The sequence below is a fragment of the Epinephelus moara genome, chromosome 3 (genome assembly GCF_006386435.1).
Source record: "Epinephelus moara isolate mb chromosome 3, YSFRI_EMoa_1.0, whole genome shotgun sequence".
Classification (NCBI taxonomy): Eukaryota; Metazoa; Chordata; class Actinopteri; order Perciformes; family Serranidae; genus Epinephelus; species Epinephelus moara.
The window spans coordinates 42,260,556-42,275,555 of record NC_065508.1 but is presented as its reverse complement, the minus strand read 5'-3'; the positions used below and the strand labels follow the sequence as shown (position 1 = coordinate 42,275,555).

General features: G+C 46.6%; 1 protein-coding gene across 9 annotated transcripts in view; it reads right to left on the bottom strand.

The window, feature by feature from the left end:
- Window positions 1–15,000, bottom strand: part of usp25 (ubiquitin specific peptidase 25) — a 242,263-nt gene that overhangs the window by 182,538 nt on the left and 44,725 nt on the right. For 8 of the 9 annotated variants that reach the window (XR_007569272.1, XM_050035507.1, XM_050035499.1 and 5 more), the window contains 2 exons: window positions 3,590–3,734; window positions 2,896–3,019 (listed from right to left, as the gene is read on the bottom strand). The exons of the other annotated variant lie outside the window; for it this stretch is intronic. Coding sequence is in view for 7 of the 8 variants with exons in the window: in XM_050035507.1 (XP_049891464.1) it covers window positions 2,896–3,019; window positions 3,590–3,734 (269 nt within the window). In the remaining variant the exon portion in view is untranslated. The remainder of the gene's footprint in view (window positions 1–2,895; window positions 3,020–3,589; window positions 3,735–15,000) is intronic. 9 annotated transcript variants of the gene reach the window in all.

The following is a 15,000-nucleotide window of genomic DNA, read 5'->3' as shown; positions in this document are numbered from 1 at the left end:
CTCGCTTGATGCGCGGCTTGCCATCTTTTCTTCTCTTTCACACGTCTGAGCTGTCACCTGACGACGTCACATCCACAAACTTTATCAAATGTCATCTCCCAACAACAGTTAAGGGCAGTTATAAGAGAAACATTATAGCCTACTATTAGTTTTAAATTGTAATAGCATTAAATTGAAAACTTAACCACACATACATAGGTGCTGGACAATCACTCGTTATTTAGGCATTAAATAAACTACATTTAATATTATATCAGGCCCCTATAGGCCTATATGCGCGGCACATTTTTTTAATGATGGTAATAAAACTGATACCATTGCTATTTTTAGATACCGCGGGATATCTTATTACCGTATTATCGCCCAACCCTAATACCTTGACAGGTTAGCTAGGTATCTAATATAAAGCTAAGTCAACAGAGGATTGACTACAAAGTCAACAAGAAATAGATAGTATAGTGATGAAAGCACAACACTCACCAGCAACATCCAGTGTCTGGCCGATCTGCTCCCACAAGTGGGCTTTTCTGTCTTTGCTATGATAGTAGACACTGGGCGTGACACTTTTTCTCTCAGCGGCCACCTGTGGCCACATATGCTTTGTCTTCATTGGGAACAATTGAAAAAAGATACTGGCACCCAAAGAAAACCACATGTGAACACAGGCCCTAAAGACAGGATCTGATTTAGATCAGCTTTATTTCACCTGATACCATCCACCAAAATATGGCTCCATTAGCCTTGATACCAATCCCTAGTATCAGCTTGGGACAGCCCTGCTTACAGTAGGGGTCTTGTGTTTATACTAACTGTACTAACTAACTGTTTGGTTGGACACTTAGTACAGAATTCATTGTCATATTTGCAATCACTCATCAGCAGTGTTGGGAATGTTACTTTAAAAAATTAGTTATAGTTACTTGTTACTTTCTCCAAAAAGTAGCTGAGTTAGTAACTGAGTTACTGAACTATAAAAGTAACTAATTACCTGGAAAAGTAACAATCACGTTACTTTTTTATAAAATGCTCAAATATGTCAAATTGCTTGGACACCCCCCCTTAATGGAAATGTATGTAACGAAACTGACTGATGTCATGACTAATGTACATCACTGGCTCAAGAGTTCACATTTACACCTCAACATTTCTAAAACTGTTGGTATGTACTTCTCAAAAAAGGTGAGTATTGACAGTGACCCTAATATTTTCTAAAAGATCGACGTAGTACAAGAATTTAAATATTTAGGAATCCTTCTTGATTCACAACTTTGTTTAAAACAACAGGTGAAAAAGACTGAACAGAATGAAATTTAAATTGTCTAACTTTAGATTTATTAGGAATAATCAACCACAGAGTTGGCCAAGCTATACTTTGATGCCATGATTATGCCACATGTCTTACTGCATAACAAGCTGGGCCACGGCCTTTAAAACAACTCTAAAGCCAATTAAAACAGTCTCTAAACAGGCTTTTAAAGTACTAGCTAAAAAACCTAAATCGCTCCACCATTGCCAGATATTGAAGAAACATGAACAACTAAACTGGGACAACATAGTAAAATACACCGACTCTGTGTTAGTTTATAAATTTTTCATGGTCAAGCTCCACCTCCACTACAAGACTTTGTCAAAAAGAACTCAAACAGGTCATCCAGAGCAGGCTCTAGTGGTGACTGTGTTATACCATTCAGGAAAAGTGTCTTTGGACAAGCAATATTCTCGTATTGTGCATCCCAGACCGGGAACACAATACCAAGTACATTACGTGAACTTCCAACTCTCGCCTCCTTTACCAAACATCTCAAAGCATGGCTATTGGAAAACCAGGACTGTGATCATTAACTATGTTTAAATTGTTTGTATTGTTTATTTGTCTATGAGGCAAATTGTTGGGACACCATTGTCAATTTTATGCAGTAGTGCGTACATAATAGACCTATGTATGCTACTTTTGCATTTGTGTGTTATGGGCATCATGCAATTCAATCTAGCACTTTACTACTTGGTGCAATTTTGAGCAATGTGCAATATAACAAGTTCTTAAACAAGCAGACACTTTAGCACTTGACACTTCTGCACTTGACACTTTATCTAGCACTCAGGCACTTTATTAATCGATATCTAAAAATTCCTATGGTCTCCCAACTCTTGGTCTACTATGTTTCTGTGTATGTTGTTTTGCTTGTATTACTCTGTTTTACTTAGATTATTTTCTTATTGTTGGCATTGTTGCCTTCTCTGTGTTTAACATCAACCTGCCATGGGACTGGAGATGGAAATTAGCTGCCTGGCTATAATCTCATGTATTTACAAGTAATTGTTTATTAATTGTCCCATTTTTTTAAAAAAAATAAATAAATAAATCAAATCAAATAAACTCAACTGTACAAATCTTAATGGTATTTTTTCCATATTTCGCCCACTTGTTAGCGAAATAGTTAAAGAACCTGCATTAATCGCGCGATTTAAATGTGAAAAGTCTCATTGACTGACCGTCACCTGTGTGTATGCAGAGGGAGCGGAGCTGTGGAAACATCCTGCACTCCGTTTAAATAATGCCGTCTGTTTAAATAACTTATTAGATGGATATATATAGAGAAAGGCGACGTTTAGAGAGCTCACCTGCTCACCCTCACCTGCCCTCACCAAAGAAAAAAAACTTGACAGCTCCGCTGAGAAGGAGCTTGCTAGGGTGAAAGCTGCTTCAGTGAACTCAAGTAAAGACAAGTAATGGCGCATTTTATTGAGAGTAACGGTAACGGCGTTATAACAGGCGAGACAGTAACTTTTTTGATTACTCGTTACTGGAAAAAGTAGCGCCGTTAGTGACGCCGTTTATTTATAACGCCGTTATTCCCATCACTGCTCATCAGTCAGAAATGCTGCTGAGCCCACCTGCTGATGGCCTGCTCCTCATCAGTGATGCCTGTCTCCCTGAAAGTCCGGTTGGATTCCTCCAGGCTGAGGGCGATAGCCCTCTGAAGGTCATCTTTATCGTCCCCAGTCAGGTCAATCACATCTGCATAGAACACACGCACACTGTAACTTGGTTTGTATGAACAACTTTATGGTTTATATACTTTAAGGAACTACTGTTAAGGAAAACTTTGCCGATTTTCAAGTGTGTGCAGATGAACTCTCTTTGGCTTCCCCCCAACAGGACAAGTGCCGGGAGGTCCCTGCCCATCCACAGGAAACGCATCGGAACAGGCCATCAATGATGCCAAATACTTCACCCAGCTGACTTTTTAAGAGGGATGGCCTGGGAGCTGCAGGCACTGACTGCATGGGGGGAGGCCAAAGACTATTTATCTGCACCAACGGTGATTACACAAAGCTTGTTGAAAATTGGCAAATTCTCTCTTTGGTTATGTCTAATGTTTTGTGCTACCACAGTACATACAATAGTCCATACTGAAAAAGCTAAAACAATAGTTGTAGAATTGTTTCCAAATTAATTACAATTCAAAATGGTTTGCGACCTTACGTTATGAAACAGTAAACTGAGCTTTTATGTTTCCTTTTTTATTTCAATCATCCCTTGGAGGTCTCTAGAAGTTTCTGGCCACAAGTTTAAATGAGTGCTCACTTGTGTCTGCCTGGCTGCCCACGCTGATGTATCTGTCACTGGCCACCTGGGATGTGTGGTAGTAGGTTGACTCATCTTGCTGAGGAACCTTGGCATTCTTCTCTGTCAGAAAGGCCACAGCCTCGGCCAGGTCTCCATTGCTCACCTGCAGCAACGATGTTTGTGTTTGTTGCGGTGTCAGTACAGGATGGATACAGGAAATGATGAGAAGGAACTCCTGTTTCAGCTTAAGTTTGAGTATATTTTTCAGATTTAGTTTTTTGATAAGATCTGAAGACTTTGCCTTCTGTTTAGGATAACTTAAAAGGATAGTGCACCCAAAAATGAAAATTCAGCCATTATCTACTCACCCATATGCCGAGGGAGGCTCAGGTGAAGTTTTAGAGTCCTCACATCCCTTGCGGAGATCCCAGGGGAGAGGGGGTAGCAGCACAACTCCACCTAATGCAGGCTGGGCGCCCCAGATTAAAACGTCCAAAAAACACATAATTGAAACCACAAAATATCTCCATACTGCTCGTCCGTAGTGATCCAAGTGTCCTGAAGCCCCGACATAAAAAGTTGTTTGGAAAAACATCTTTTGAACTCTGTTTTTAGCCTCATTGTAGCCTGTAGTTCTAACTGCTTCTGTGTACACCGAGCTCACCTGTGCGCGCTTGCGCACGAGACCAGCAAAAGCACATGAACACACATGAAGGCAGTGCCCATGTCTCATGGTCTCACGCAAGCGTACACACATGAGCGCAGTCCACAGAGAGGCAGTTAGAGCTACAGGCTACAATGAGGCTAAAAACAGCATTTAAATGACATTTTTCCAAACAACTTTTTATGTCGGGGCTTCAGGACACTTGGATCACTACGGACGAGAAGTATGGAGATATTTTGTCGTTTCAATTACCGTATTTTCCAAATAGCAGCCCGGGCGTTTATTTCACAAAATTGATTTTGACCCCAGGCGTTTAGAAGAACCAGGCGACTATTTGCTCAAGGCTTCTTTTTTTTTTTTTTTGTACCGACCTGCACCAGGCCATTATTTGGTTACAGTTCCTGTTCAGTATGTTTTTTTTAGTGCAAAAATACTGTATAATGTAGGGGTGTGTTCGTGTACAAAAATCTCTAAACATTTAGAGTGGGTCATTTTTTTCATGTACACGGGTTTCATCGCTGGGTGGTGCTATTGCATTATACCAGTAAAGCCCCAGTTATCCGAATACCAACCGAACGGGCCATTTAACCAACAGTTACAGGCCGCCACAACGAAATATCGCCATTCCGACGGTCCGCGATCCCGAATTCTGGTCCTGACAGTAAGCTATGGCGAGCCTGTAGAAGCTGTATTCCCCATGCATGTCAGCGATTTTCACCGGGGACGCACGTGAGTAATTCAGGCTGACATTACCTGTTTTTCAGCGAACTCTTCTGGTAATTTTATTAAAAGGCATGGCATATAGGTCCACAGTAACATATTATTATTATTATTATTGGGTCTTACAAGAGTGGGCTACAGTGAGTACCGGGCCATCAAATCACAGCATCCGCGGTGAGAGGACACGGAATTGTGTGCGCTTTTATGCACGCAGGTCAAGGCGATCACGGATATTTGATATGGGAAAGATGTAGCCAGATGTATTACCTGTTTTAGATACGTGGCTGTCTGTCCGTCCGTCCGTAGCACGAGTCATGTGCACCACTTCACCACCGATCCGTGCATAAAAGTGCAAACAGTCCCTCAAGGAGGGCCAACCATGAGGCAATGAATGAGGAAATAATCGCCCAGGCGTTTAATCGGACCGGCGTTTAATACGCAAAATGGAGTCAAACCCCCGGCGGATATTAGGTGTCCGGCAGCTATTTGCCACCGGGTGACTATTTGGAAATATACGGTATGTGTTTTTGGACGTTTTAATCTGGGGCTCCCAGCCTGCATTAGGTGGAGTTGTGTTGCTACCCCCTCTCCCCTTGGATCTCTGCAAGGGATGTGAGGACTCTAAAACTTCACCTGAGCCTCCCTCGGCATATGGGTGAGTAGATAATGGCTGAATTTTCATTTTTGGGTGCACTATCCCTTTAAGCTAACAAAGCTGTGCTAAGCATAGAGATTTCCCTTAGGGCGTCCGCTTCCATTCGACGCCCAAGTCAAGTTATTTGACTGTTCACACTGGATGCGCCACAGTGCCGAGCTCTATGGCAGAAAAATCAAAATAAGACTGCATTCACATTACAGGGCTTAATGCTCAATCCTGATTATTTCCCCACAACGTGTCTTTCTGCCTAGACTGTTCACAATTATGTTTGGAGGGACCCATATCTGACAACGGATCTCTGCCCTGAACGCTTCACACGCAACCAATAACTTCATGCACAGGCCTGTTGGGACAACAACAAAAAGGATTACCTTTACAAAACAGTAATTTTGAGAAAAAGCGAATGACAAAAAAGCTGCAAAGCTTCATCTCCCGAGAGGTTATGGCCATGTCCGTCTGTTTGGGGGAGTGAGTAGTGTATTTTTGGAGATATGGCCCATTGGAACAAAGGAGGGCTGTTTTCGGGATAACTGGCTGTCGTACAAACATACTTTCGGTCAACAAACTCTATTAGTAGCTATTGCTGATTGTTCTGTGGAGAGAGAGGTGTGGATCCAGCCAGGGGAGGACTCAGGAGTGATGGGGCCACGATGTGGAGGGTTTTACAGAAGAGCAAGAGTCTGGCAGTCTGGCTTTATTAGCTTGTGACTGGGGCAACCTACAGCAGTTGCGCTACAGCTACGGCAGCATTCTGTTGTTTCAATGGGCTGAGTGACCTACACCTGTGCAGTGAAATCTGAAGTGAAAAAACACAGATGTATGTGAAAGAAACACATAGGCTGATACGATATGACCCTTTTCAAAGTGGTCGCATGACCAGTGATGGGATATTTGTCACATTTAGGACCACATATGAAAGTGGCCCAATCTGACTGGAAGAACAAAAATAGTTTGAGGATTGCACACAGATGTGTCCGTCAGCAGATAAAAAGTTTTTAATGAAGCCTTTCAAGCATTTTTAAGGACAAAGCACTTTCGGCCGTCTGGCCTTCATCAGTGTGAGTTACAAGACTAGCAGTGCATGCACTGATTTAACAGCTGCAGTGGAGTCTGCAGATCAGCTGTGTTCAATCAACAATCACCTGCAGATCAGGTGAGTCTGCAGATCAGCTGTGTTCAATCAACAATCACCGATACAGACCCTAGAGTGGCATGTAAGATGGTACGTGCTTCACACAACATAGTGAAAACAAAAGACAATAAACAGACAATCCAATATCACATTTATATGTGCTAAGTTAAAAAACATGTCTTTCAACAACTCCAGCTGTTACTGAAAACATCAGGTATGACTACTGTTCATACATCAGGACAGGTAAAAGTTGTTTAAATATATAACAGTTGATCACAATTTGGAGCAGGTGATTGTTGATTGAACACAGTTGATCTGCAGATCAACTCACACTGATGAAGGCCGGACAGCCGAAAGCGCTTTGTCCTTAAAAGTGCTTTAAAGGCTTCATTAAAAACTTTTTATCTGCTGACGGACATATCTGTGTGCGATCCTCAAACTATTTTTGTTCTTTCTGGATACTTATTTGGACTACGCACCAGGAGCGTCAGAGCGCAGTGGTAACTTTGAACGATAATTGAACTCCAATCTGATTGGAAAAAATCGAATATGTATAGCCACACTACATTGAAAAAATCATATCTGTGTTATATAGGAGCCAAAAATAAAAACTGGATTTGAGCCATGTTTGCTTCTAATGTGAACTTGGCCTAAATCACCAGAATGTCTTACAGAGCTTTTTTTTCTTCAGCACATCTACTGAATTTTGACAAAAGTTTGTCTCACTGCAGCCTACAGTTAATTCAGAAGTCTGTCACTCTATAGTTTTTAAAATATGCAAAAATCAAACATCCATATCTCCATAAGTCTTCATTCCAATCCTACCAAAATTGACACAGACATTCTTTGGATACTAGATATCACTTGTTTCAAATGGTGTTCAGGTCGGTCAAACAGTGGGTCTGCTGTGATATTCAATATCTTGTTGTAATTTGTACCGAACACACATTTCATCTAATTTTTAAACAAATGTACCAAAAATTTCTGACAATACACCTGAAACCAGCAGAAAGATGTGTGATTCTTTTTCAGAATTACATTGCAGACACTTTGACAGTTTTATGTGTTTTTATGCCTCAAGTTGTAAGGTGTATAAAGAGTCATGTCTTCCTGGTGGCGCGGTCAGTAAGTCAGTTTCTCTAGGGATTCAGAAGTCCAGGATTCAAATCTTCAGGTGGTCAAGTCCTTCAATTTTTTAACCTATTTCACCAAAAATTTATTATACACCCGAGAAAGGCAAGTTGATGTATGATTTTTTTCATGAATTATCCCAAACTTTTATTTGTTTTTATATTACTTTTTTGGCACTTTTGCTTTCTAAGGCCCTGACAAACCAAGCTGACGATTTGCCGTTGGTCAATGTTGGGCCGATGGTGTGTATCTGTTGATGGTGCGGTGTGTTAATGTGCTAACTGGTTTACTAGCATTTCCTTCCAGTTTCCGTTTTTGAAAGACGATTAGACAACCCCCATCTGCTGGTGTGGAGACTAATTTCCTCTCACACAGGCGCAGAAGGTATGTGCTGGTTAGCCATTGGCTGTAGTCTTTGTGGTACATTCATGTGCAACTTTTTGGCAGAGACACAGTCATGTTTTGTTGCGGCTAGCTCCTTGAAGTCTTGAAGTGTTTGGTGTGTCTGGGCCTTAATGATAGGAGAGTTGTAGACAGACAGGAAATGTGGGACAGAGAGAGGGGATGACATGCAGCAAAGGGCCACAGGTTTGAGTGGAACCTAGGCAGATACAAATGACTCAGCATGTATGTACAATACCTGCAAAGCAAAGACAAGCAGGGAATCTTGCAAATCCAGACAGTTGCTAATTTTTAGAATTGGTTAGTGTTTAATAATGTTAAATATTCTTTAATTAAGTTATTTGTGTAAGAAAGCAGCCTACTGAGTACATCTGCATGGTCATATTGATGCACAATCCATATAGAAAAGGTCTATTTTCATACTGTACCGATCTGTTAATGTGTTATCTTATGTGTTGTTTTATAAGTCAGACAGTTTACAAGTTGACAATTACCGTTCATGTTGCTGACTAAGTAAGTGGATAAGTAGCCACAAGAGCTAAATGAGTGTGTTTGTGGGTCTGCAGTTAGTAGTGCATTGTTGTTGTTCCAGGGCAGCGGGAAGGGAGAGCAGCAGCTAGTGAGCAAAGCTAATGTGCTTTGTTTTGGTACGGCGTGGTTACGGCCGACAGTAACCAAGTTTTGTGCTTAGGAAACACTCGGTTGCAAGCAGGTCAGTCCTTCTGTTCATTCAACGCATCCGTCCTGACAGGACGCTACATTGGTGTCAGAAGTAAAAACGACTGAGTGCCGTCCTGTATTAGCCGCTAGCCACCAGCTAACTAGCCTGTCGAGTGGAGCTGTGACTGTGACGGACAAGACGCTGAGGTACAGGGCGCGCCCGAAAGTTAAGGAGGAGAAGGCGGACAGTGTTCATTCTCCCTGGACTGCGAGTTTGCCGATGGAGTTTGAGCGGGTGACTGAACAAAAGGCCCGTCAGAGACACGGCCAGGAGGCTAGCTGCCGACGTGGGACTGAGCCCTGCCGACACACAGCGGAGTGGGACGAATGGCTCAGGTGCCCTCTACAGCGTGGAGGCAACAGTTCGTCGTGGAGACAAGGATTTCACTCCGGCTGTAAATAAAGATGGCGGCGCCCACAGCACAGTATTCCAGTCAAAACTCCAAAGTACTCCGGTAAGGCAGATTGGGAGGCCTTTCACGCGCAGTCTGAACTGTTGTCACAGGCTGCGGGCTGGTGAGAGGAACACATGGCTCTGCAGCTGGCATTGTGTCTTACCAACGAGGCTCTGGCGTGTTTGTTGCTGTTTAGCCTGGAGGAGAGGAACAACTATGGGGCTTTGGTTGGGGCTCTGCAGAGATGTTTTGGACATTGTGAACAGCCCGACTTTCTGCGCTCAGAACTGTGTGGCAAACGCAGACAACCTGGTGAGCCCCTCCGCGCTTTGGCCAATGACACTGAGACTCTCGCCAGGAGAGCATATGCCCACATGACCCCTGCAGTGCAGAGCGAACTGGCCAGGGATGAGTTTCTTCAGGCTATAACCCCAAGAGAGCTGCGCATTTAGACTCAACTTGCACACCCCCGTACCCTGCAAGAGGCATTAGAGCCGGCCCTCGAGAGAGAGATTGTGGAAGCTGGGCCGTGGAGAGTGGACCGAGAGATAATAGTCCAGTTGTAAGAACCTCAGTGGACAGCAGCCCTGCCCACGACAAGCCTGCTTGGGCAGCTGAAATAACTGAACTGATTCGTGCGGTGACTCTGCGAGCGCCACACATCCTCGCCAATGCCCCGTGGCCTGTTGGAAAGAATGCCAGGGATCAGGTAAATGGCTCAGGGTCCACATAGATGGGGAAATACGGACCCCCAGCGTTGTGTCCCCGGCTGCCTCATCACCAACAGGAGAAGCCCGGCAGCATTGGGGGAAGAACTGGGCTCTATCCCCCCCGACACCGATGACACAGCAGTCCGCGATGGTAGTGGGCTGGACTCATGCTGGAAATTTCTGTCACGGCCCCATCATCCTGGCCAAGACCCCATGCACCGCCCTTGTGGATACAGGCTCAACAGCAACGCAGGTGAGGCCTGAGCTTGTGCCAGCGGCGATGCAACTGGAGCAGACCACAGTGCAGCTATGGACAGTGACTGGTGAGCTCGCGCCCATGCTGGGTAAAGGACGGGTGACCATAACGGTGGGAGGTCTGTCTGTGAACTTCCCTGTGTGGGTGGCAGAGGTGCAAGACCCCTGTATATTGGGGCTGGACTTCCTGAGATTTGCACACTGTCTGCTGGACCTAGGGAAGAACACACTCAGTTTCCCTGGGGGCCCCACTGTGAGGATGATAACCACCTCACCAGCCCCAGAGTCACACACACCAGCAGTAAAGGCCACAGAGACCCACTACCGCATTTTGGAGCCCCAAGCCCAGAGCGAACCCCCACCCCTCAGTCCTGGGCCTCAACCGAGCTCGTCACCCATCCTGTCGGCACCGGTCGGCCTGGCCTCTGTGCACCACTGTGACCCCCTCCCCCAAGTCCTGCCACTCAGCCAAGCTCCTTCCCCGCCCCATCAGCACTTGTTAGCCCACCATTCACACCCCAAACCCCCAGTGACAAATAGCCCCCCTCCCTGCCAGCATCCCCCTCCACGTGCTCGGGCCCCCTCCCCCTGGTCCAGCCAGCCAATATGGAAGAGGTGGATAGATGGTCGGCAATTGGAAAAGCAATTATGAGGGGCTGGAGCTGTGGCAGCAGGAGGAGCTATAGCAGGTGTTGTCCGAGTGTAAGGACATCTTTGCTTTGATGGACAATGAAGTGGGTTTGACACACCTGGTGCAGCATGAGATAGACACTGGGGACACACAGCCTATCAAGACGCGTCCCCGCCGGCTTCCGCTAGCGAACCAGGAAGCGGCTGACAGTGCAACTGAGGAGATGCAGCGACAGGCATCATCGAGCCCTCTGACAGCCCATGGGCCTCAGGGGTGGTGATGCTCTCCAAGAAACGAAGCCCCAAGATGAGGTTTTGTGTGGACTACAGGCCACTGAACAGTGTGACAAAGAAAAACTCATATCCATTACCCCGCATTGACGAGTCACTGAACCTGGTGTCCAGCTCATCCTGGTTCTTCTCACTAGACCTGTGTAGCGGCTATTGGCAGGTACCCCTCAGTCCCACAGTCAGACCAAAGACAGCCTTCTGCACAAGCAGGGGGTTGTGGCAGTTTCGTGTCCTTAATTTTGGCCTGTGCAACGCCCCTGCCACCTTTGAGAGACTAATGGACACGGTGCTGGCTGGCATTCCCCGCCAGGAATGCCTCATGTATTTGGACGATATCCTGGCCCACGGGAGCTGCTTCCAGGCAGCACTAGGGGCGCAGCGGTGGGTTCTGCAGAGAGTGGCAGCGGCAGGCCTGAAACTCCACCCTGATAAATGTCGTTTCCTGAGAAAGGAGGTGGAGTTTTTGGGGCACAGATTGGGGGGCAAGGCATCAGCACGCTGGAGGAAAAAGTGCAGGCGATAAGACACTGGGCCACACCCACTGACCAGCGGCAGCTGAAATTATGGGGTCAGATCAGTCTCATAATGAATGAACTCACGCAGAGTTTTTCAAAAATGCACACGCTCTGGTTCACAATTGTATTTCGGACTCACTAATGCACACGATCTGTTTTGCAAATGCACACGCTCTGGTTCACAAATATAATTTTTATGCAAACTTGTAATATAAATTCGGAAATGCACACGCTCTGCTTCACAAATATTATTTTTATGCAAACTTGTAATATAAATTCACAGATCATGCGAATCGCTGAATACCGTATAGCCATACGACAAGCGAACACACCTCATTAACTGATGAATCTGTCAATCAGAATCATAAATTTGATTGACAGATTTATCAGCCAATGGTGACGTTCATTGATCTGCGACATCAGGAGAGTCTCAAAATTCACAACACAGATTTCTCTCACAAATGTAGAGAGGTTCACAAATGAGAAGCAGTTTGTAAATGCACATTCAACGATTCACATGATCTGCGAATTTATATTACAAGTGTGCCTCAAAATAATATTTGTGAAGCAGAGCGTGTGCATTTCTGAATTTCTATTACAAGTTTGCATAAAAATCATATTTGTGAACCAGAGCGTGTGCATTTGCAAAACAGATTGTGTGCATTTCCAAATTTATATTACAAGTTTGTATAAACATTATATTTGTGAACCAGAGCGTGTGCATTTGCGAAACAGATTGTGTGCATTAGTGAGTCTGAAATACAACTGCGAACCAGAGCATGTGCATTCGTGAAAAACCCTGCGTGAGTTCATTCATTATGAGACTGATCTGACCCCATAGAAAGTTTCCTCAGCCTAGCCTCATACTACCAGAGATTCGTGCGAGGCTTCTCCTCCACAGCTGCCCCCCTGTACCGCCTCCTCCAGAAGGACAGCAACTTCACCTGGACGCCGGAGTGTCAACAAGCCTTCAGTTCCCTGCAGAGAGCGCTGACAGAGGCCCTCCTTCTCACACCCCGACCCCTCCCTGCCATTCGTTTTGGACACAGACGCCAGCAACGTTGGTATGGGAGCAGTACTGGCCCAAGCAGGGCCGGAAGGAGAGAGAGTCGTGGCGTACTTTAGCAAGACTCTCAACAAGGCTGAGCGCCACTGCTGCGTCACACTCCAGGAGCTTCTTGCAATAGTGACCGCAATAAGACACTTCCAAGTACTACTTCTGTGGCCAACCCTTCACTGTTTGGACCGATCATGCAGCTCTCCAGTGGCTCATGTCATTTAAGGAACCAGAGGGGCAGGTTGCACGCTGGCTGGAAATGCTCCAGTCATATGACTTTACAGTGGTGCACAGGGCTAGGGCTCGCCACGCCAACGTAGACGCACTGTCCCGACGCCCCTGTGCCACAGAGGGGTGTCGCTACTGTGAGCGGAGAGAAGCACGGGAAAGAAAGCTATGTGAGGAGGAGGAGACATGCCACGGGCACGAGGAGGGTGAGCCAGTCTGCCGCGAACTGCAAGTGGTTGGCGCAGCAGAGTGGAGGACACATCAGGAGCAAGACGTGGACCTGCAACCAGTGGTGCAATGGGTGGAGTCGGGGCGGAGACCACCTTGGGACGAAGTGACAGGGAGCTAAAGGACTGTGGGCAAAGTTCAAGGCTCTGCGTGTCAAAGACGGGGTTCTGCATAGAACTTGGAAGGAGCCAGCTACAGGAGAGCAAAAGTGGCAGGTGGTGGTCCCAAGCAGACTGAGAGGGGAGGTGTTAAAGGCCTCTCATGGCTCCGTGGGGGCCAGACACTTTGGAGTCTCCAAGACCCTCAGCCGCCTGCGCCAGGGTTTCTACTGGGGGCAGTTCAGGAGAGATGTAGAGGACTTTTGTCGCCGCTGTGACCCCCAGATCGGTCCCACGCACAGCTCCAGCAGCTGGCGGTGGGGGCCCCGATGGAAAGAGTTGCAGTGGATGTCATGGGCCCGTTTCCACGCACAGACAGGGGCAACCGCTATGTCCTGGTCGCCATGGACTATTTTACAAAATGGCCAGAGGCATATGTATTACCAGACCAGGAGGCAGAGACAGTGGTGGAGGCTTTACTGGAAGGCATGTTCAGTAGGTTTGGTGTGGCAGAAACCATCCACAGTGATCAGGGACGGAACTTCGAGTCACGTGTCTTCACCACTATGCAGAAGACTTGAACTATGGCACTATACCCACAAAGTGATGGTGTTGTGGAACGGTTCGATAGAACCCTAGCACAACAGCTAGCCATCCTCACTGCAGAGCACCAGCATGACTGGGACACACACCTTCCTCTTGTTCTCCTGGCCTACAGATCTGCCGTGCAGGACCCCACCTCCTGCACACCAGCCCTGCTGATGTTGGGGCGGGAGCTCCGGATGCCAGCTGAGGTGGCATTTGGGAAGCCCCCTGACACCCCCGCTGTTCCTCCTGGGTGTGAGTACGCGAGGAGACTTCAAGACCGGCTGGAGTCAGCCCACAACTTTGCACGGGACCAGCTGGAAAAGGCGGGCATGAGACAAGAGGAACTATGATGTGAGAGCCAGGGGAAGGCACTTCCTGGCTGGAGAACTGGTCTGGGTGTACAGCCCACGGAGAAAGAAGGGCCAATGCCCTAAACTCGACAGTCATTGGGTGGGACCCTGCAGAGTACTGGAGAAGATGAGCGAGATGGTGTACAGGGTCCAGCTGCCACCCAGAGGAAGGAAGGTGGCACTCCACAGAGACAGGTTGGCCCCATACAAGGAGGATTCCCTCCCCCTCCAGAACCCGAACCCCTGCCAACCACATCAAGGGGTTATGGCTCAGAAAACACAGCCAGCCACACACGGGGCCTGAGGAGAACTGGCCCCAGACCGCAGATGGACAGCAGCCCTATTCCCCCTACACACAGCCCCACAGACACCCTGACTGTTTGACACATGAGTGTGTTTGTGGGTCTGCAGTTAGCAGTACGGCAGGCAGGAAGTGACGTGAGGGCGCGGTGCATTGTTGCTGTTCCGGGCAGTGTTTCCCATACATTAATTTATCTGTGGCAGTGCGCCACGAATAAATTATCTCCGCCACATATAGATTTTTCTGCTTTTGGCGCTACCTGTTCGACCTCGCTCATAAACACATTATAATGGGACTCGCTGTCTGTGAATGTAGCTTGTCGTTACAATTCCGGTGCAATAGGTGGCGGTATGCAT